Here is a 21,653-nt window from a genome sequence, read left to right as displayed (position 1 = left end):
TCCAAAATCTCATGTCCTCACATTTCAAAACCAATCATGCCTTCCCAACAGTCTCCCAAAGTCATAACTCATTTCAGCATTAACTCAAAAGTCCACAGTCCAACATCTCATCTGAGACAAGGCAAGTCCCTTCTGCCTATGAGCCTGTAAAATCAAAAGCAAGTTAGTTACTTCCCAGATACAATGTGGGTGCAGGCACTGGGTTAATACAGCCATCGCAAATGGGAGAAATTGGCCCAAATGAAGGGGCTACAGGCCCTATGCAAGTCTGAAATCCAGTGAGGCAGTCAAATCTTTTTCTTTTTTTTTTGAGACGGAGTCTCGCTCTGTCGCCCAGGCTGGAGTGCAGTGGCGCGATCTCGGCTCACTGCAAGCTCTGCCTCCTGGGTTCACACCATTCTCCTGCCTCAGCCTGCCGAGTAGCTGGGACTATAGGCACCTGTCACCACGCCCGGCTAATTTTTTGCATTTTTTTAGTAGAGGCGGGGTTTCACCGTATTAGCCAGGATGGTCTTGATCTCCCAACCTCGTGATCTGCCCGCCTCGGCCTCCCAAAGTGCTGGGATTACAGGCATAAGCCACCGCACCTGGCCCAGCAGTCAAATCTTAAAGCTCCAAAATGATCTCCTTTGACTCCATGTCTCTCATCCAGGTCATGCTGATGCAAGAGCTGGGTTCCCATCATATTGAGCAGCTCTGCCTCTGTGGCTTTGCAGGGTACAGCCTCCCTCTCAGCTGCCTTCACAGGCTGGCATTGAGTGTCTGTGGCTTTTCTAGGTGCATGGTGCAAGCTCTCAGTAGATCTACCATTCTGGGGTCTGGAGGATGGTGGCCCTTTTCTCACACCTCCACTAGGTGGTGCTGTAATAGGGACTCTGTGTGGGGGCTCTGACCCCACATTTCCTTTCTGCACTGCCCTAGCAGAGGTTCTCCATGAGGGTCCCACCCCTGCGCAAACTTCTGCCCGGGCATCCAGGCATTTCCATACATCTGAAATCTAGCGGAGGTTCCTAAACCTCAATTCTTGACTTCTGTGCACCCTCAGGCTCAACACCATGTGGAAGCTGCCAAGGCTTGGTGCTTGCACCCTCTGAAGCAACAGCCTGAGCTGTACCTTGGCCCCTTTTAGTCACAGCTGGAGCAGCTGGGAAGCAAGGCACCAAGTCCCTAGACTGTACATAGCAGAGGGACCCTGGGCCCAGCTCATGAAACCATTTTTTCCTCGTAAACCTCTGGGCCTGTGATGGGAAGGATTGCCGCAAAGGTCTCTGACATTCCCCAGAGACATTTTCCTCATTGTCTTGGTGATTAATATCGGCTCCCCGTTACTTACACAAATTTCTGCAGCCCACTTGAATTTTTCCTCAGATAATGGGATTTTCTTTTCTATCGCATGGTCAGGCTGCAAATTTTCCAAACTTTTATGCCTTCCTTCCCTTATAAAATTGAATGCCTTTAACAGCACCCAAATCACATTTTGAATGCTTTGCTACTTAAACATTTCTTCCGCCAGATACCCTAAATCATATCTCTCAAGTTCAAAGTTCCACAAATCTCTAGGGCAGGGGCAAAATGCCACCAGTCTCTTTGCTAAAACATAACAAGAGTCACCTTTGCTCAGTTCCCAACAAGTTCCTCATCTCCATCTGAGACCACCTCTGCCTGGATTTCATTATCCATATCATCAGCATTTTGGTCAAAGGCATTCAACAAATCTCTAGGGAGTTCCAAACTTTCCCACATTTTCCTGTCATCTTCTGAGCTCTCCAACCTATTCCAACCTTTGCCTGTTAACCAGTTCCAAAGTTGCTTCCACGTTTTTGGGTATCTTTCAGCAGCACCCCATTCCTAGTACCAATTTACTGTATTAGTCCATTTTCATGCTGCTGATAAAAGACATACCCAAGACTGGGCAATTTACAAAAGAAGAGGTTTAATCGGACTTATAGTTCCACATGGCTGGGGAAGCCTCACAATCATGGCGGAAGGCAAGGAAGAGCAAGTCACATCTTAAATAGATGGCAGCAGGCAAAAAGAGAGAGCTTGTGCAGGGGGACTCTTCTTTATAAAACCATAAGATCTCATGAGACTTATTCACTATCATAAGAACAGCACAAGAAAGACTTGTCTCCATGGTTCAGTTACCTCCCACTGGGTCCCTCCCACAACACATGGGAATTCAAGATGAGATTTGGGTGGGGGCACAGCCAAACCATATAACCTAGTAATCATGGTAACTCTGTAAGATAATTGCTGGTGGAGTTTTTCATCTCCTCAGGAGCACTGGCTGAATATTGATTCATTCACAATGATAAAAAGACCCATTGTTGTTAAAAGTGATGAAAACAGAAACTGCTATGTCTTCAAGTGTATCTCTGAAACTACTAGGGTACATAAAAAGATGAGACAAGTTAAAAGAAAGTAGACCTGAAAAGAGAATTCTGACTTTTTCTCTTGGCAAATAGGTATTAAGCTTCCTAAACGGTTGATTCTGTACCATCAGAAATGTAAAATACTCAAAATAAAGTTTTCTAGTTTCATTCTTAGCTAAGCAGGAACTTGTGAAAGTTAGTCTTAAATGTGTTTCTATCTCTTTGGATGTATTAACTCTTTCTGATGGAACAGATTTCCACCAAGTTGGTGCAGTAAGAATTAATTTAGCAATGCTTAGAAATGTATCACAAACACTCTGTAGAGACAAAGCCATGGCTATTAAGCATACATTAAAAATTCAGGATTTCTTAGTCTCCTTTGAGGAATGGCATGGCCAAGATCCAGTTGTATGTTTCAGCTCTCGTCATACGACCTGTTCCTGCCAAGTTCACAAGTTAATCTCTAGTCTTACCATCCAATTTGTGTGGCTTGGTGTCATGCCTTTTCAGCAGCAATCCTGTCTCTTTCAAATTGTTCTTGGTGGGCTGTGTCAATCTTCAAATGAAAAAGTACGCATGCCCCACCTCAAAACCAAAGATATGGTCTTGGTGATTCAGTAAGTGGCACATTTCTCTCTGAGTCAGATCCATAGACATTAAACTGTCAACAATAGCAGCTTTTGGTATGAGTTCAGGGTTCTGACCAGTAGCCATCATCTGGGGATGCAGATGTGCCTCGTAACTTGAAGAAACTGGGATTTATGAACTTGCACTTGCCAGAGACATAGTCCTTCCCACTCTACTACCTGGCCCTTTTTCAGACTACTGTGTTATGACACATCCCTGGGTTCGTCTCCATTTTACTCTGTGATTCCTGCAATGATTTCTAAAGCATTCTAGTTTCCTCCCAGAAAGAAGAGTACTGTGGATACATAAAACATTTTGGTTTTTAAGAGTTATGTTAGGTTGATTACCAATTAGAGTATGAAAAAAGACTAATTTGTATACCGTTTTTTTCCCCAACACCTCACATATTAATGGTATGCGTGTTTTCAGGTTACCAATTTTGTGTCGTTTGAAAACATTTCTTAAGGGTCTTTCCTTTCCTTTTGAAGCTAGGAAATAGGAAAATTCAAAAAGTAACTATATTTAATTGCCAAAGCCTGTATTTGGAAGCTGAAGTTAAATAGTTCTTTAATGCACAACAGACTTCTTACTCCATTCCATAGCAGGATAAATTTTGTTGCTATGAGCAACAGAAGTCCAGAACAAATATTAGAAATGATGATTTAAGTGTTCACAAAATTACAGATTTTTAAGAAAATTGCATAAAGTGAAGTTAATTGTAGTTTTAAGTTTAAATCACCAAACAACCTCAATGTTAGCATTGGTATGAAAAAACTTGACTGATCTTCATCTGCCAGAAAGTTGCACACTGTTTTGTATATAATGCTATAGATCATGATATACCCTGAACAAAATATTAATATCTCAGAAGTATTAGAATGTCATTTGCATTGATCCACAATAGTGAAATATGAAAAAATGTATATTCTCTGAGGATATACATGTAATTTCTGTAAAAGTAAAATACATTTTACCTATAGAATAACTCTTAATTGAGGGGCCTTCACAATGACATGAAATCTATAATAAAGTAGGGAAAATAGATATTTGAGAGCCCAATTATCCAGACTGACAATCTATACTGATGAAATTTGTGAGAAAAATACAGTAATTGAAGAGGAATATATATCCTTTTTAAGAGATAAAATACTAGACAAAATACAAAGGTTATTGCATAATGAGAATTACTGTTCTTTTATAACTCAATCTTAAAACTGTTATGCAACCTATAGATATTACAGGTTTAAGATCAAATTTAGGCCTGGCACAATGGCTCATGCCTATAATCCCAGCACTTTGGGAGGCCGAGGCAGGTGGATCACTTGAGGTCAGGAGTTTGAGACCAGCCTGGCCAACATGGCGAAACCCCATCTCTACTAAAAGTACAAAAATTAGCGGGGCATGGTGATGCACATTTGTAATCACAGCAACTTGGGAGGCTGAGGCAGGAGAATCGTGTGGACCCGGGAGGTGGACATTGCAGTGAATCAAGATCACCCCACTGCACTCCAGCCTAGGCGACACAGTGAGACTCCATCTCAAAAAAATAAAAAATAAAAAGATCAAATTTAATTTTAACTTTTCACTATTTGGATGTTTCTTTTTTTTTCTGAAATACTCAACATTGATACTTACATCATGTCTGTTTTTAATTCTCAGAAGTGGTATAAGCAAAAGCACTTTTGGATTCCTATTGAGCAAGCTCCCTCAAAAGCCAAAACTGAAAAATCAATGTACTGTAAAAGAATAAACAACCCAGTAAACAGAGCATGGGGAAATGGTCATAAGGTTCAAATCTAAAATTAGGAGTAGACTAGAACTGTGAGTCCAATGCATAAGGAAGGGAGAGTAGGGGTGAGAGGAGGTGCTGGGGGGATGTGAGGAGAACTTGCTCATGTGCTTCTTTCTTTCCTTATTGTGTACTAAGGCTATTAGAGATTAGGAGAGATTCTAAAGACCATCTAATCCAATCTTCTTATTTTACAGAGGAGGAAAGTGATGCCCAGAGAAGTTAAAGGACTGGATTGAAAATACAAGTTAGTTAGGGATCAAGGCGATATTGGAAGCTAGGTTTCTTGGCCCTTGAGAGATCCTCACAGATGTCAAGTTTGGATAGTCAACTCTTGGAAAGGGTCATCTGGTCTATTTTCCTTAGGGAGTAAATAGTTCATAAAGTTAAACCATATTCTGTATTTTAGTTCCTAGTCTGGATTTTCCCCAGTCCTAGTTCTCTAGTTCTTATTTGGATTTTGTAATGTCATTGAATTATATTTTTATTGTAAGCTATCTGAAAAAGTTCCATTTGTTCATTAATTTAGCAAATGTTTATTGATGACTTACTATGTGCCAAGCACTGATACCGCAGTAGACAGAATAGATGAAAATCTTCAATCAACAAACATGCTGTTGATAGTCTGGTGAAATAAAGTGATATGTATATATGAATCATCTGTATTTGGGCATAGTAGAGCACAGGAATGCATGAGGTGCTTTTATTTTTCACATTATAGCTAGAGTTGCTGTATCTAGTGACTTGAGAAATTCTTTTTTGTGATGGTACTTGTAGCCCTAGAGTCAGTTTTTTAAAAAATATATTTTAGTTTTACAATGGTTTTAGACTTACAGAAAAGTTATAAAGATGACACAGAGAGTGTCTATATACTCCACACTGAGTTTCACTTTTATTAACATCCTACATTAGTTTGGTGCACCTGTCACAACTAATGAACCCATACTGATATGTTATTATTAGCTAAAGTCCATACTTTATTCATGTTTCCTTAGATTTTCCTAATATTCTTTTTCTGTTCCAGAATACCATATTTAGTTATCATGTCTCCTTAGTTTCCTCCAGACTGTGACAGTTTCCTAGACTTTCCTTATTTTTGATTACTTTGATAGTTTGAGGAGTACTGTTGAGGTATTTTTTAGAATCTCCTTCAACTTGCTTGATTTTTTTTTCTTTTTCTTTTTTTTTTTTTTTTTTTGAGACAGGGTCTTGCTCTGTCTCCCAGGCTGGAGGGCAGTGGTGTGATCATATATCACCACGACCTTGAATTCTTGGGCTCAAGCGATCCTCCCACCTTGGCCTCCCAAGTAGCTGGGACTACAGGTGCATGCCACCATACTCTACTAATTTATTTTTATTTTTAGTAGAGATGAGGTCTTGCTATATTGCCCAAATTGGTCTCGAACTCCTGGGCTCAAGAATCCTCCTGCCTTGGCCTCCCAAAGTGCTGGGATGACAAGTGTGAGCCATTGCACCTGGCCTGATGTTTTTTTCATGGCTAGATAGGGATTTCAGTGTTTGAGAGGAAGACTATAGAAGTAAAGTACCATTTTTGTGGCATATAATGGTATATGTTATCTTCATGATTGATAACTCATGATATAATCCTTGCTCACCTGGCTGAGATAGTATTTGTGTCCACTGTAAAGTTACTCTTTCACTTCCTTTCCATACTATACTGTTTGGAAGGAAGTCACCATGCATAGTCCACACTTAAGAGATGGAGATGATGGTTATGCTCCACCTCCTTGAGGGGTAGTATTTACATAAATTGTCATTCTTTTGCATGGGAAATTTGTTCATTTTCCTCCATTTATTTATTTATTCAATCATTTATATCAATATGTATTCACAGATATTTATTTTATACTTTGAGTTACAATCCAATACTACATTATTTATTTTGTTGCTAAAATAGTTCCAGCTTTGGCCATTGGGAGCTCTTTCAGTTGGCTCCTGTGCTCTCCTCTTTGACATACTCCCATCAATGCATTTATTTTAAGTACTTCATTACTTTTTGGCCTACAAGATGCTCCAGGCTCATTTTGTATATTCCCTGCTCCACCCTAGAATGAGCCATTTCTCCAAAGAGCATTGGTTTCTTTTATTAGAGAATGGTATTAGAAACCACAAACTGCAATGCTGGGTGTGCTTATTGCTACAGAAGTATCTTTGCTTCTAAGCCCTCTCAGCTGACAGAGCAAGAAATGGTGGTACATACTAGCCTGGGTATAAACATGTATTTATAAATATTTCTATATTTGGCCATCTGTATCAATCTTAATATGAGGCAGAGCATGGTGGCTCACATCTGTAATCCCAGCACTTTGGGAGGCTGAGGCGGGTGGACCATGATGTCAGGAGTTCGAGACCAGCCTGACCAACATGGTGAAACCCCGTCTCTACTAAAAATACAAAAATTAGCCAGGCATGGTGGTGCACACCTGCAATCCCAGCTACTCAGGAGGCTGAGGCAGGAGAATCGCTTCAACCTGGGAGGCAGAGGTTGCAGTGAGCCGAGATCGCACCACTGCACTCCAGCCTGGGTGACAGCGGGAGACTGTCTCAAAACAAAACAAAACAAAAACACCTAAATATGAGTTCATTCATACTGATATCTCCAACCTTAATCCATAAATAACACATGAATATTTTAGCAGTCCCCTCCACTTGCTTGTGTGTAACCTGCCACCCCCAACAGTGAGAAACATGGCTCCCACAATCTCCTGGGATCAGTTTTTTCATTATGTAGAAATATCTCACATAACCTTATTTTCTTTTTGAAATTCCAAAGTAAATTAACTATCCAGACAAAAACCAAACTTTTAAAAGTGTTGACTATGCTTTTTCATGCTACATTAGAGTCTGCTCTATTCGAATACTCCCTACAAGGGGTCAAACTGCCAGCACTATCTTTAACATCATTAGCATCATTATCAATATCAATAAATGGTTATTGGGCCCCTCTTATAGAACCATAAACTAAGCTGGTTTATGTGGACAGCCTCCAGGGGAACCTTGAGGTGTTGCCCCATCACTAACCATGACAAATTTATGTCACTATCATGTGTATACATCTACATTTCTTTTTTAGGTTTATACCTTTTAGACCTGAGAATACTTGTTTACTGGCATTATTGTATATAACACACTTTCTGGTATTCCAAATAAATTAGTACTTTTTAATTTCTAGTTCTGTGGTTATTAGCATTAGCAAAAAGAAGGAAAAAAGTTAAATGATGTGTCTGTTGCATAGTAGGTGCTCAGTAAATACTCACTGTCTCCATTTGGATGTCTGATATTCCTCCCAAACTCAACACGTACAAAACTGAATTATTAACCTTTTCCTATAAATCTGTTCATACTCATAGCCCTCCCCACCACAGTTGATGGCAAGTTTATCACTCCAAAACAGAAACTTCAGTGCCATTCTTAATTCCCCTGTTTTTCTCATACCATGCAACCAATCCATCAGGAAACCCTATTAAGTCTACCTTCAAAATATGTACAAAAGCAGACACCTCCTTACCATTTCTACTGCTGCCTCCGTGATCTGAATCTTCATTCTCTCTGCCTGTATTACTGAATAACCCTTTAACTGGTCTCTCTCAGTCTGCTTTTGGCCCTCTATAGTCTTGGCAGCCAGAATAATCCTAGAAAAAGATGTCAGATCATGTTATTTTTCTGCTGAAAAGACTCCAGTGGCTCTCCATTTTCTTAGAATAAGAGCCAAATATTTACAGTAGCCTACAAAACTATGAGATCTGCCCCCTCTCCCATCCCATTACCTCTCTGATCTCATTTCCTGCTACTCTTCCCACATTGGCCTACTTGCTACCCCTCAAACACTCTGGATATGACCCTGTTGTAGGGCTTTTGCACTGGCTTTTCCTCTGATGGGAATGCTCTTCTCTGATATCTGGATGGTTAATGCCTTCATCTCCTTCAAGTATTTGCTGAAATGTCACTTTCTCAATGGAGCCTACTGTGACCATGCTATTTAATATTGCACCTAGCTTCTAACCCTCACCATTCCTAGTCCCTCTTACCCTGTTCAGCTTTACTTTTTTCTCAGTTTTCTTATATTCTAACATAGAATATAATTTATTCACTTATGCTTATTGCTTATTGTGTGTCTCTCCCAGCTAGAATTTGAGTGGCATAAAGGCAGGGATCTTATTCAGTTTTGTTCATTGATGTGTCTTAGATGCCTAGAAGAAAAAAATATATAGATTGAATGAATAAGTGTATTATTTGAACTCTATGCTTCCTGTACCTCTAAATTATTCTTCAATTTTAAAAAAGCAACACATAAAGGAAAACTTAATTTGATATAAAGGTATCAAGTAGATGTAAGGGCAAAAGGTATCCAGAATCTGAAATGTTACCAAAAGCACTGAGTTTTAAATTCCTCATTTGTTAATGAGTATAATAATGTTAAAATATTGTTGTGACTTTTAAAGTATATGCATAAAAGCAGTCAATAATCATGCATTAAGGGATTTCTCAGCTCTTAGGCCTATATAAAATAAGGCCTTGGAAACAAGGTACAAGTTGTCATAAGCCCTTAGAAGCCACTTTCTTTGTGGTGGCATTCCTCTGAAGACCCCTTTTTATCCGAAGTTTGAAATGGTGAGCAAACACTGATAATAGGAAAACAGTTCTTTAAATATGTTTATAAAGATTAATAAAATTATATTGCATCAGTTTTTAATAGGCACACTGAGATCACAGTCACTGAAGATGACTTGGAAACTTAGAATAGAGACAATTGAAAATTGTATATACGTTGCTCTGTTAAACCTCTACTTTTCTTGACCACTAAATTTTGGCCCTACTACTCATTTTTTTAAAAAAATGCAGTTTGTTTTCAAGAGTAAAACAGTTGTTTAGTAAATTTACATTGCTGAACATTCAGCACAGATGTAAGTTTCCTTCCCTTCACTGTTTTTTTCGAAAGTAGAAATAACTTCTGTAATAAATAAATAAATTAATTAATTAATAAGCTATGGGTTCTATCATGTATCCACTTAGTCCCTGGTACTGTTTCTTTTCTCTGAAATATTAGGAACTGGCTGAAAAGGCAAATGTTATTGGCATAGTTAGTATTCCAGTATGCCAAGCATTGTAGGGAGTGCCAGCTAGCAAGGTGGGGCATCCGGGAAGCTGATAGAACACCAACAAATGAACATATGACTAAATGCTGTTGTTTAAGTTTACCTCTGGGGAATTAGTCTATGAAGTTCCATGGTGACTTTTCATGTTGTCTTTATGATTACTATGAATTTTCCTTTCACTCTTTATTTCCCTTCTGCTTCTATTCTTGATCATAAACCTGGAATAGGGAAAAGGGAAGATTTTTTTTTTATCAGTGGCAATGAAGATGACAGAATAAAGTAACAGGTTAACTTCAGTTCACACGAGAGGGGTACTAAATTTCACTAGAGGTAGAGTAAAAGTATTGGATTTGGAATATATTGGTCTATATTACTCTAGGTTTAGGTGTTTCACTCTTATCACATTTGAATCTTTATGAACAGCACAAGACAGTCCTGTGTTTCATATAGGTGGGTCCTGTCAATGTGTGCTTCTCTGTAAGGCTGTGATTTATTTGCATCATGAAGAATTGAGTTTCTTTATGAGTAATGTATTACATAATAAGCAAATTAGTTAAGTTTGTATTTCAGTTTTTAAAAATCCATTTAACAGTGGTCAAAATATTAAAATCAAGTAAATATCCAGTAAAATTCTTATCTCTAGAAGATTACAGGATCCAATACCACACCCTTACTTTAGATGGCTGAGACACATTAGTCACTTTTAGTTCTTTCCCAGGCTTTACTTTACATTTCTGTTATTATGCCAGCTCTTTTCCTTGTTTTGGCAATTAATTTATGTTTTTGTCACAGTTTGTGCCATTGTTTGCCTTATCTTAGAACCAAGGAATCTGGGGAAAGGTTCAAGTCTTTTTAATGTGGGTTTTTCCAAACCTGAAGTTTCCTAGATATGAGTATAAAGAAATAAACTGGAATGTGGTATTAATACAAAACCATATATTTATATACCTCTGTATGCATCTTATATTTGTGTTTAGATAAAATTTACATGTGTGTTTTCTATATGTTTATCATTCGATTGATATATATACACATATTTATAATATAAAAATGATTTTTCCTTTTTTTCTTTTGAAGTGAATAAATTGATTTTTCACCTTTGAGGTCAGTAAGTATCTTCAGTGCTACCCTGTGAAGTTGCTTTTTGAACATTTATCTTAAATAATGTGGTAGCTATTAAATTCCGTTACTTGGAGTATTATTTCCAGGTCTTTTTGAAAGCCAGCTTTCCTTTTTTTTTCTGATAAATAGTTGAATTGAAATTAAAAGACAAAGTCCCTCCCTCCTGAAAGAGACTGCCAGAAATCAGTATGATACTTACTTATTCCTCATTGTCTAACAGTGTTTGGAGATTGTTAATCATATGTAATATAATGTTCCAATATTATTTTTGGCATTACATACCAATAGGTATTTTCTGTACAATAAACTATTCATTATTATGCCTTAAAACAACATTAGCCACTTAAAACTTTTTGTTAAAATTTGGGGAATTAATTCTTCTTGTGAGTAAAGTATTAATAAACCTTCTTCTGTATGAAAAGATTACAATGGGTTGGCCTTCTACTACTGCTTCTGATAAAAGTAAAAATGATCCCTGATTGGTAACCTGCCTTGGGACTGGGAGGAGTGTGGATGGATCATAAATACTGCTGGAAGCTATAGCTTTGGGCTTCCCGTAGCATATTTCTTCTTACTGGGTATGTCCCTCCTTGTGTTTAACACCTGACCTGTCAGTTTTGGAGCTGGAGAATTGTCTCTGACCTCCTACTGAAGAGACATACTTGATGCTGTCCTGCTGACATGCTGTGTTCCTGGCCTGCATCCTTCTTCAGAACTAGTCTGTGTCACATTTTGGCCCATTGAATCTTGTTAGTTTGATTGCCCTGCTGAACCCAACACCACTGCTGCTGGTTGAGCAGAATAGGCATTATACTATCATAAATATTTAATATGAAAAGTGTAATAATAATAACAACAAGTAATTCTTCCTTTATTTTTCAGAAATGTGTTACGGATGAGTGTTTCTTTTTTGAACGATTGGAATCTAATAACTACAATACTTACCGGTCAAGGAAATACACCAGTTGGTATGTGGCACTGAAACGAACTGGGCAGTATAAACTTGGATCCAAAACAGGACCTGGGCAGAAAGCTATACTTTTTCTTCCAATGTCTGCTAAGAGCTGATTTTAATGGCCACATCTAATCTCATTTCACATGAAAGAAGAAGTATATTTTAGAAATTTGTTAATGAGAGTAAAAGAAAATAAATGTGTATAGCTCAGTTTGGATAATTGGTCAAACAACTTTTTATCCAGTAGTAAAATATGTAACCATTGTCCCAGTAAACTAACAAAAGTTGTTGAAAAATGTATATTCCCCCTTTTATATTGCATCTGCTGTTACCCAGTGAAGCTTACCTAGAGCAATGATCTTTTTCACGCATTTGCTTTATTCGAAAAGAGGCTTTTAAAATGTGCACGTTTAGAAACAAAATTTCTTCATGGAAATCATATACATTAGAAAATTACAGTCAGATATTTAATCAATCCAAAATATCCACTATTTCTTATGTCATTCATTAGTCTACAGGTTTCTAAACATATAAATGTGAACTTAATCAATTCCTTTCATAGTTTTATAATTCTCTGGCAGTTCCTTGTGATAGAGTTTATAAAACAGGCCTGTGTGAACTGCTGGAAGTTCTTCCACAGTCAGGTCAATTTTGTCAAACCCTTCTCTGTACCCATACAGCAACAGCCTAGCAACTCTGCTGGTGATGGGAGTTGTATTTTCAGTCTTCGCCAGGTCATTGAGATCCATCCACTCACATCTTAAGCATTCATGCTGGCAAAAATTTATGGTGAATGAATATGGCTTTAGACGGCAGATGATATACATATCTGACTTCCCAAAAGCTCCAGGATTTGTGTGCTGTTGCCGAATACTCAGGAGGGACCTGAATTCTGATTTTATACCAGTCTCTTCAAAAACTTCTCGAACCGCTGTGTCTCCTACATAAAAAAAGAGATGTACAAATCAATAATAATTACACTTTTAGAAACTGTATCATCAAAGATTTTCAGTTAAAGTAGCATTATGTAAAGGCTCAAAACATTACCCTAACAAAGTAAAGTTTTCAATACAAATTATTTGTCTTGTGGATATTAAGAAATCCCAAAATATTTTCTTACCACTGTAAATTCAAGCAGCTTTTGAAATGCTGAATATTTCTTTGGCTGCTACTTGGAGGCTTATTTACCTGTACATTTTTGGGGTCAGCTCTTTTTAACTTCTTGCTGCTCTGTTTCCCAAAAGGTAAAAATATAGATTGAAAAGTTAAAACATTTTGCATGGCTGCAGTTCCTTTGTTTCTTGAGATAAGATTCCAAAGAACTTAAGATTCATTTCTTCAACACCGAAATGCTGGAGGTGTTTAATCAGTTTTCAAGAAACTTGGAATATAAATAATTTTATAATTCAACAAAGGTTTTCACATTTTATAAGGTTGCTTTTTCAATTAAATGCAAATTTGTGTGGCAGGATTTTTATTACCATTAACATATTTTTGTGGCCGCTTTTTCTACACATCCAGATGGTCCCTCTAACTGGGCTTTCTCTAATTTTGTGATGCCCTGTCATTGTCTCCCAAGGTATTTAGGAGAAGCCCTTTAAAAAGCTGCCTTCCTCTACCACTTTGCTGGAAAGCTTCACAATTGTCACAGATAAGGATTTTTGTTCCAATACTTGTTTTGCCTCCATTTTTCTTGTTTGTCAAATAGTAAATGATATTTGCCCTTGCAGTAATCCTACTGGTGAAAAATATGCAAAGAAGAGGAAGTCACAGAAACATGTCTCAATTCCCATGTGCTCTGACTGTAGACTGTCTTACCATAGACTGTCTTACCAATCCCCTGGATATGCTCGTTTTTTCCCTCTAATAGCTATGGAAAGATGCATAGAAAGAGTATAATGTTTTAAAACATAAGGCATGTATCTGCCATTTTTCAATTACATGCTGACTTCCCTTACAATTGAGATTTGCCCATAGGTTAAACATGGTTAGAAATAACTGAAAGCATAAAAGAAAAATCTAGGCCGGGTGCAGTGGCTCATGCCTATATTCCCTGCACTTTGGGAGGCCAAAGCAGGAGGATCGCTTGAGCCCAGGAGTTTAAGACCAACCTGGTGAAACCCCGTCTCTACAAAAAAACACAAAAATTAGCCAGGCATGGTGGCGTGCACATGTGGTCTCAGGTACTTGGGAGGCTGAGGTGGGAGGGTTGATCACTTGAAGCTGAGAGGTCGAGGTTGCAGTGAGCCATAATCGTGCCACTGCACTCCAGCCTAGGCAACAGAGTGAGACTTTGTCTCAAAAAAAGAGAGAAATTTTCCTTAATAAGAAAAGTAATTTTTACTCTGACATGCAATACATTTGTTATTAAATTTATTATTCAAGATGGTAGCACTAGTCTTAAATTGTATAAAAGATCCCCTAACATGTTTAAATGTCTATTTTTATTCATTATGCTTTGAAAAATAATTATGGGGAAATACATGTTTGTTATTAAATTTATTATTAAAGATAGTAGCACTAGTCTTAACTTTGATATAACATCTCCTAACTTGTTTAAATGTCCATTTTTATTCTTTATGTTTGAAAATAAATTATGGGGATCCTATTTAGCTCTTAGTACCACTAATCAAAAGTTCAGCATGTAGCTCATGATCTATGCTGTTTCTATTTCATGGAAGCACCGGATGGGGTAGTGAGCAAATCTGCCCTGCTCAGCAGTCACCATAGCAGCTGACTGAAAATCAGCACTGCCTGAGTAGTTTTGATCAGTTTAACTTGAATCACTAACTGACTGAAAATTGAATGGGCAAATAAGTGCTTTTGTCTCCAGAGTATGTGGGAGAACCTTCCTCCTCAAGATGGATATTTCTTCCCCAAGGATTTCAAGATGAATTGAAATTTTTAATCAAGATAGTGTGCTTTATTCTGTTGTATTTTTTATTATTTTAATATACTGTAAGCTAAACTGAGATAGCATTTGCTGTTTTATAGGTTTGAAGAACATAGGAAAAACTAAGAGGTTTTGTTTTTATTTTTGCTGATGAAGAGATATGTTTAAATATGTTGTATTGTTTTGTTTAGTTACAGGACAATAATGAAATGGAGTTTATATTTGTTATTTCTATTTTGTTATATTTAATAATAGAATTAGATTGAAATAAAATATAATGGGAAATAATCTGCAGAATGTGGGTTTTCCCGGTGTTTCCCTCTGACTCTAGTGCACTGATGATCTCTGATAAGGCTCAGCTGCTTTATAGTTCTCTGGCTAATGTAGGAGATACTCTTCCTGCCAGTGGTAATAAGATTTTTTAGGAAGGCAGTTTGTCAATTTTAATCTTGTGGATACCTTTATACTCTTACGGTATTATTTTATACAAAAGCCTTGAGGATTGCATTCTATTTTCTATATGACCCTCTTGATTTTTAAAAAACACTATGGATAACAATTCTTCATTTACCTAGTATTATGAAAGAATGAAGGAGTTCAAACAAATGTGTTTCCCAGTTAACTAGAGTTTACTGTTTGAGCCAATATAAATGTTTAACTGTTTGTGATGGCAGTATTCCTAAAGTACATTGCATGTTTTTCTAAATACAGAGTTTAAATAATTTCAGTAATTCTTAGATGATTCAGCTTCATCATTAAGAATATCTTTTGTTTTATGTTGAGTTAGAAATGCCTTCATATAGACATAGTCTTTCAGACCTCTACTGTCAGTTTTCATTTCTAGCTGCTTTCAGGGTTTTATTAATTTTAAGGCAAAGCTTTAATTTATACTAAGCTTAGGAAGTATGGCTAATGCCAACTGCAGTTTTTTCTTCTTAATTCCACATGACTGAGGCATATATGATCTCTGGATAGGTGAGTTGTTGTGACAACCACAAACTTTTTTTTTTTTTAAGAAAAAAAGGTAGTGAAGTTTTAATTATCTGGACTTTAAGAAGGATTCTGGAGTATACTTAGGCCTGAAATTATACGTATTTGGCTTGGAAATATGTGTTTCCTCAATTACATCTACAGATAAGTACAGCTGAAATTCAGAGGACCCATAAGAGTTCACATGAAAAAAATAAATCCATTTGAAAAGGCAAGATGCAGGGGAGAGGAAGCCTTGCAAACCTGCAGACTGCTTTTTGCCCAATATAGATTGGGTAAAGATGCAAAACATAAGCTTAATTAGCTCACATGCTCTGCTCTCACGTGGCACCAGTGGATAGTGTGAGAGAATTAGGCTATAGAACAAATGGCCTTCTCTTTCAGCATTCGCACCACTACAAAATCAACTTTTATATCGACAGAAGAGTAAGCATAAACTAAGTAAAAGGTCAATAAGTACCTGAAACCAAGATTGGCTAGAGATATATCTTAATGCAATCCATTTTCTGATGGATTGTTAGGAGTTGGCTATATAATGTATGTACGGTATTTTGATTTGTGTAAAAGTTTTAAAAAATCAAGCTTTAAGTACATAGACATTTTTAAATAAAATATTTAAAGACAATTTAGAAAATTGCCTTAGTATCATTGTTGGCTAAATAGAATAGGGGACATGCATATTAAGAAAAAGGTCGTGGAGAAATAATATTGGTATCAAACAAATACATTGATTTGTTATGATACACATTGAATTTGATCTAATAGTTTAAGGAATAGGTAGGAAAATTTGGTTTCTATTCTTCGATTTCCTGTAAATCAGTGATATAAATAATTCTTAGCTTATTTTGTATTTCCTTGTCTTAAATACTGAGCTCAGTAAGTTGTGTTAGGGGATTATTTCTCAGTTGAGACTTTCTTATATGACATTTTACTATGTTTTGACTTCCTGACGATTAAAAATAAATAGTAGATACAGTTTTCATAAAGCAAAGAATTATATCATCACTGCTTTATAACTGACTTTATTATATTTATTTCAAAGTTCATTTAAGGGCTACTATTCATCCTCTGTGATGGAATGGTCAGGAATTTGTTTTCTCATAGTTTAATTCCAACAACAATATTAGTCGTATCCAAAATAACCTTTAATGCTAAACTTTACTGATGTATATCCAAAGCTTCTCCTTTTCAGACAGATTAATCCAGAAGCAGTCATAAACAGAATAGGTGGTATGTTCCTAATGATATTATTTCTACTAATGGAATAAACTGTAATATTAGAAATTATGCTGCTAATTATATCAGCTCTGAGGTAATTTCTGAAATGTTCAGACTCAGTCTGAACAAATTGGAAAATTTAAATTTTTATTCTTAGCTATAAAGCAAGAAAGTAAACACATTAATTTCCTCAACATTTTCAAGCCAATTAAAAATATGGGAGATACACACCAATATCTTCTTCAGGCTCTGACAGGCCTCCAGGAAACTTCCACATATTTTTCAACTGCAGTATAAAGTCAGAAAATAAAGTTAACATAACTTTCACTAACACACACATATGTAGATTTCACAAAATCCACCTATAATTGGTCAAAGTGGTTGAGAATATATTTTTTAGTAATTGCATGCAAAATTTTTCTAGCTTCCATCCTTTCTCCCTCGTTTCTCCTTTTTTTGGGGGAGCTAGTAACTGATGAAATCTTTTCCCACCTTTTCTCTTCAGGAAATATAAGTGGTTTTGTTTGGTTAACATGATACATTCTGTACGAATGAAACATTGGAGGGAAACATCTACTGAATTTCTGTAATTTAAAATATTTTGCTGCTAGTTAACTATGAACAGATAGAAGAATCTTACAGATGCTGCTATAAATAAGTAGAAAATACAGTATAAATTTCATCACTAAAATATGCTATTTTAAAATCTATTTCCTATATTGTATTTCTAATCAGATGTATTACTCTTATTTCTATTGTATGTGTTAATGATTTTATGTAAAAGTGTAATTGCTTTTCATGAGTAGTATGAATAAAATTGATTAGTTTGTGTTTTCTTGTCTCCCATTTCTTTGTGTCTTCTTGTCTATGAATTCTTTTTTCTTTTTTTTTGTTGGGGAGGGGCAGGTGGAAAGATCTGATCTTGGAATAAGGATAAATATAGAAAAATGGATTAAAAACAATTATGAGATGACATGGACAATATTCTTATGGCTGACATGATTACTTTTTTTCCTGTTAGAGTTCTGTTATATCTATCCATCACATGATAAAAGCTAAAGAATGAGAAATTATAACATACTCATAAGGGAGCTGTACCTTTGGCTAGTACCCTATACTCTTCATTCATAAAGTAAGTTATGGACCTTTTACTGGTTTGCTTTGTGACCCACTCATTTCCTGGATGAATGCTTCTTAAAAGAATGTGTCATTTCTCAACTATGCTAGGTTGGAGACCAGTGGCATGGTTCCCAGAGTTTCCATAGACTGTTGATTATGTGGGTACAGAATTCAGGCTTTCAGTGTCTGGACTAGGCTTGACATTAATTTATAAAGGATATTATGCTTTATTAATGTAGAAATATATCTGTAAATATACCTCTATATCAATGCACTGTCTTCTAGATTCCATTTGGAAATATTCCCAGAAGGTTTATTTCTCCAGAAACTATGCAGTCTTTGTCTGACAAGATGTTGAACTTTACCACCGTAAATTCCATTTACTTTTTGAGACAGGGTCTCATTCTGCTGGCCAGCCTGGAGTGCAGTGGCACCATCAGAGCTCACTGCAGTCTTGACCTGCCTGGGCTCAGGTGATCCTCCCACCTCAGCCTCCTGAGTAGTTGGGACTACAGGTGTACACTACCACACCTAATTTTTTTTTTTTTTTTTAGAGATGAGGTTTCACCCTGTTGCCCAGGCTGGTCTTGAACTCCTGAGGGTCAGGCAATCCTCCCACCTGGGCTTCCCAAAGTGCTGGGGTTACAGGCATGAGCTACCATAACCAGCCTGTAAGTTCTGTTTCTAACAAAAGAAAAGTTATAATGGAGCAGACAAATGTTTCCTAAAAACAATAAAAGTCAACTTTAAAAATCTTTGACCACAAATGATTAGAGATTGATTGTTAATTAAATCTGGAGATGAACTTATTAGAAGGGGGAAAACGCTAGACATAAGGATTGAAAACAGCTCACACAAATTTGATTTTGACTATTTCATAAATTAAACCTTTTATATGGAAATATTAGGTATATGTTTATGCTGGTAAGTATTTTGTGACATTTTATGGTGCGACTTAGGTTTTTAAAATGCTTACTTCTCACCTAAAAAAGCTTGAGCCTGAGTAGTAGACAGGCCTAAGCTATGTGGTTTGTGAAAAATCTAGTTAATGTCCTAGATATGATCAGTAGTGAGATAAGCATGTCTTCCCACTTTTTTTCTTTATATCAAACAATTCCCATTAGCTGTGTTTAGCAATATAACAACAACATTAAAATACTAATGCTGGGCACAGTGCCTCACATCTGTAATCCCAGCACTTTGGGAGACTGAGACAGGAAGATCACTTGAGCCTCGGAGTTCAAGGCTGCAGTGAGTTATTGTGCCACCACACTCCAGCCTGGGCAACAGAGTGAGACCCCAGATGCTATGCCAGGTCTGACCCACAGACTCTGACTGAATGATGGATGAGAAAATGCACTCAGGCACAGATCACAGATATCCAATGAAAGAGCGGGCTGGGGACTGGGCCACTCATAGAAAGAGTTGCAGTAGCCACGGCCCTGACAAGCCAGTGCTGCGGGCATTTATTCAGTACAGATTGAATGAGAAAGGCCTTGAGTCAACACAGTTGTGGGTAATTAACATGGTCATGCCCCCCCCCCCGGCCCCGCCCTCGCCACCATTACCCCAGAGAGAGTAGTCCTGTGTGCCAACGGTTAATTTACCTAGATCAGTTTCTTTACATCCCCATGTTACCTAAACTAAGCTTTCAGGCACCAGATAAGAGAATCTGGCTGCCTTCAGCCAAATCCTTTTCCGAAGCTTTTGTAAACCTTCCAGCCTTCCAAGAAGGTTTGCATCTTTCTATAATTTTTCCCACCACCCTGACCAATCTCCTACACTATGCTAAATATTTGTATAAGAATTATGCACATTTAAACTTCCTTTTTTTCCTTCAGAAATCCTTTTCCAAAGCTTTTGTAAACCTTCCAGCCTTCCAAGAAGGTCTGCATCTTTCTACAATTTTTCCCACCACCCTGAACAATCTCCTATGCTATGCTATGCTAAATATTTGTATAAGAATTATGCACATTTAAACTTCACAATACTCCCATGAGAGGCTATAATTTGTTCCCATTTTAGAGGTGATGAAACTGAGGGCATAAAAACACTTGACTGGGGTCACACACCTAGTATGTGATAAACTCAGTGTTACAATCCAGGCAGGCTGGTTCTAACCATCTTTTAAGAAATTGTAAAAGTCGATTTGATATTTTCTCACTAATTCTTAGTGACTGTCCACTGCTTTTTCATATACCTTTTAATCTCTTCCTTGGACCTAATTGGAATATTCTATGTAAATCCAATTAGATTCTGTGTCTTAGACTTACACTTTTCCAGGGCTCACAAATTTGGTCTACAGTTCAGTGCCAAATGTCTTTGTATCTGTTGCTTGTGAGTTCCCCATCTAGAATGTTCTGATTGGCATGGAATTTATTTCTTAGCTAGTGATCTTTTATTATTCTTTCTTTCCAGTATATTGTTTTATGGCAAAAAATTTACTGAGGATCAGTTTTGAAAATGTAGACTATGAGATTATGTTTTTCATCTTTGTTCTCCCTTCCTATAAAAGAAGATGATATCTCTATGCCTCAAGTGTAAAATTCCATGATCCTTTTTTTTCCTAACCTTAAAAAAGGAACTTTCCACTCTCTTGTGAAAGAAATATTCGAAAATGCTCTTGTGCTTAACTGCTTTGTTGGGTGCTACTCAACATTCACATATATGACCCCTCCCTGCTTTGAGTTGGTGAGGTCTAGTTCCTTTAAGCATATCTGATTTTCACATACTACAAAAGGTATAGTATCCTTTTAACTTATAAAAATATGTGATTTTAGACCATATTTAGAGTAGTTCCATCATATTTTGGAATGGTGAATGGTATGACAATTTTCCTATACATTTGGCAATTGCAAGTCTGATGTTCTTTGTGTGTGTGTAGCAGTAAATGGAAAACAGAAGACAGTGTGGATGATGTAAGGGTGGTCTCATTTATCACTCTGCAATCCTTCCTTCCCCACTGTTAGAAATTGCTAGCCCAAGAAATAATCATTTGGCTACTAAGAAAGGGTAAATTTTCTGATGCATTTTTTAGAGATATTAACAGAATGTAAGATACTTTCTCTGTTAAAGCATGTTCAAGTTTAAAACCACTATTTCTTTGAAAACTTATACTGAAGACAAACTCAAGTTTATTTTAGGGTTTCTAGAATGGGTGAAAGGAATGATTCATTTTCTGATTCTTTTTCTATTTTCCCCGTTCCACAGACATCTGCTTTCCTAAGCAGAGGGTTCATTTTAAGACCTTCCCTAGGCATGGCTACTGAAATCCTAACCAGAAGTTTGTATAAACACAACCCTTAAAAGACTACTAATTTCTTTCAGCCATATCTCAAGAACCCAGAGCAAGGGCACAGACCTGCTAGCCTTTTTGCTTTGGTTCTCATATATATGTGACTCTCTTGTTCTGTCTTTACTCCAACTTGGTCAGATGCCAGAAATTTGGTTA

At 36.9% G+C, this 21,653-nt stretch overlaps 2 protein-coding genes across 5 annotated transcripts in view; one reads left to right on the top strand and one right to left on the bottom strand.

Moving 5' to 3' along the window:
• The window catches only part of FGF2 (fibroblast growth factor 2), a 72,758-nt gene extending 54,829 nt beyond the window's left edge, over window positions 1-17,929 (top strand). The window contains exons 3-4 of one of the 2 annotated variants that reach the window (XM_030815735.1): window positions 11,910-11,995; window positions 14,664-17,929. In XM_030815735.1, the coding sequence (XP_030671595.1) occupies window positions 11,910-11,995; window positions 14,664-14,712 (135 nt within the window). In that variant the 3' untranslated portion in view covers window positions 14,713-17,929. Of the gene's footprint in view, window positions 1-11,909 lie in introns of both variants that reach the window. The other variant, XM_030815734.1, reaches the window with a different exon arrangement.
• Window positions 12,341-21,653, bottom strand: part of NUDT6 (nudix hydrolase 6) — a 30,506-nt gene continuing 21,193 nt past the window's right edge. For all 3 annotated transcript variants that reach the window (XM_003271355.3, XM_030815736.1, XM_030815737.1), the window contains 2 exons: window positions 17,315-17,369; window positions 12,341-12,922 (listed from right to left, as the gene is read on the bottom strand). In XM_003271355.3, the coding sequence (XP_003271403.1) occupies window positions 12,525-12,922; window positions 17,315-17,369 (453 nt within the window). In that variant the 3' untranslated portion in view covers window positions 12,341-12,524. The remainder of the gene's footprint in view (window positions 12,923-17,314; window positions 17,370-21,653) is intronic.

This window comes from Nomascus leucogenys, chromosome 7b (assembly GCF_006542625.1).
Source record: "Nomascus leucogenys isolate Asia chromosome 7b, Asia_NLE_v1, whole genome shotgun sequence".
In the NCBI taxonomy this organism is placed as follows: domain Eukaryota; kingdom Metazoa; phylum Chordata; class Mammalia; order Primates; family Hylobatidae; genus Nomascus; species Nomascus leucogenys.
The sequence above is the reverse complement of the archived record's forward strand: the minus strand, read 5'-3'. Positions and strand labels throughout refer to the sequence as shown.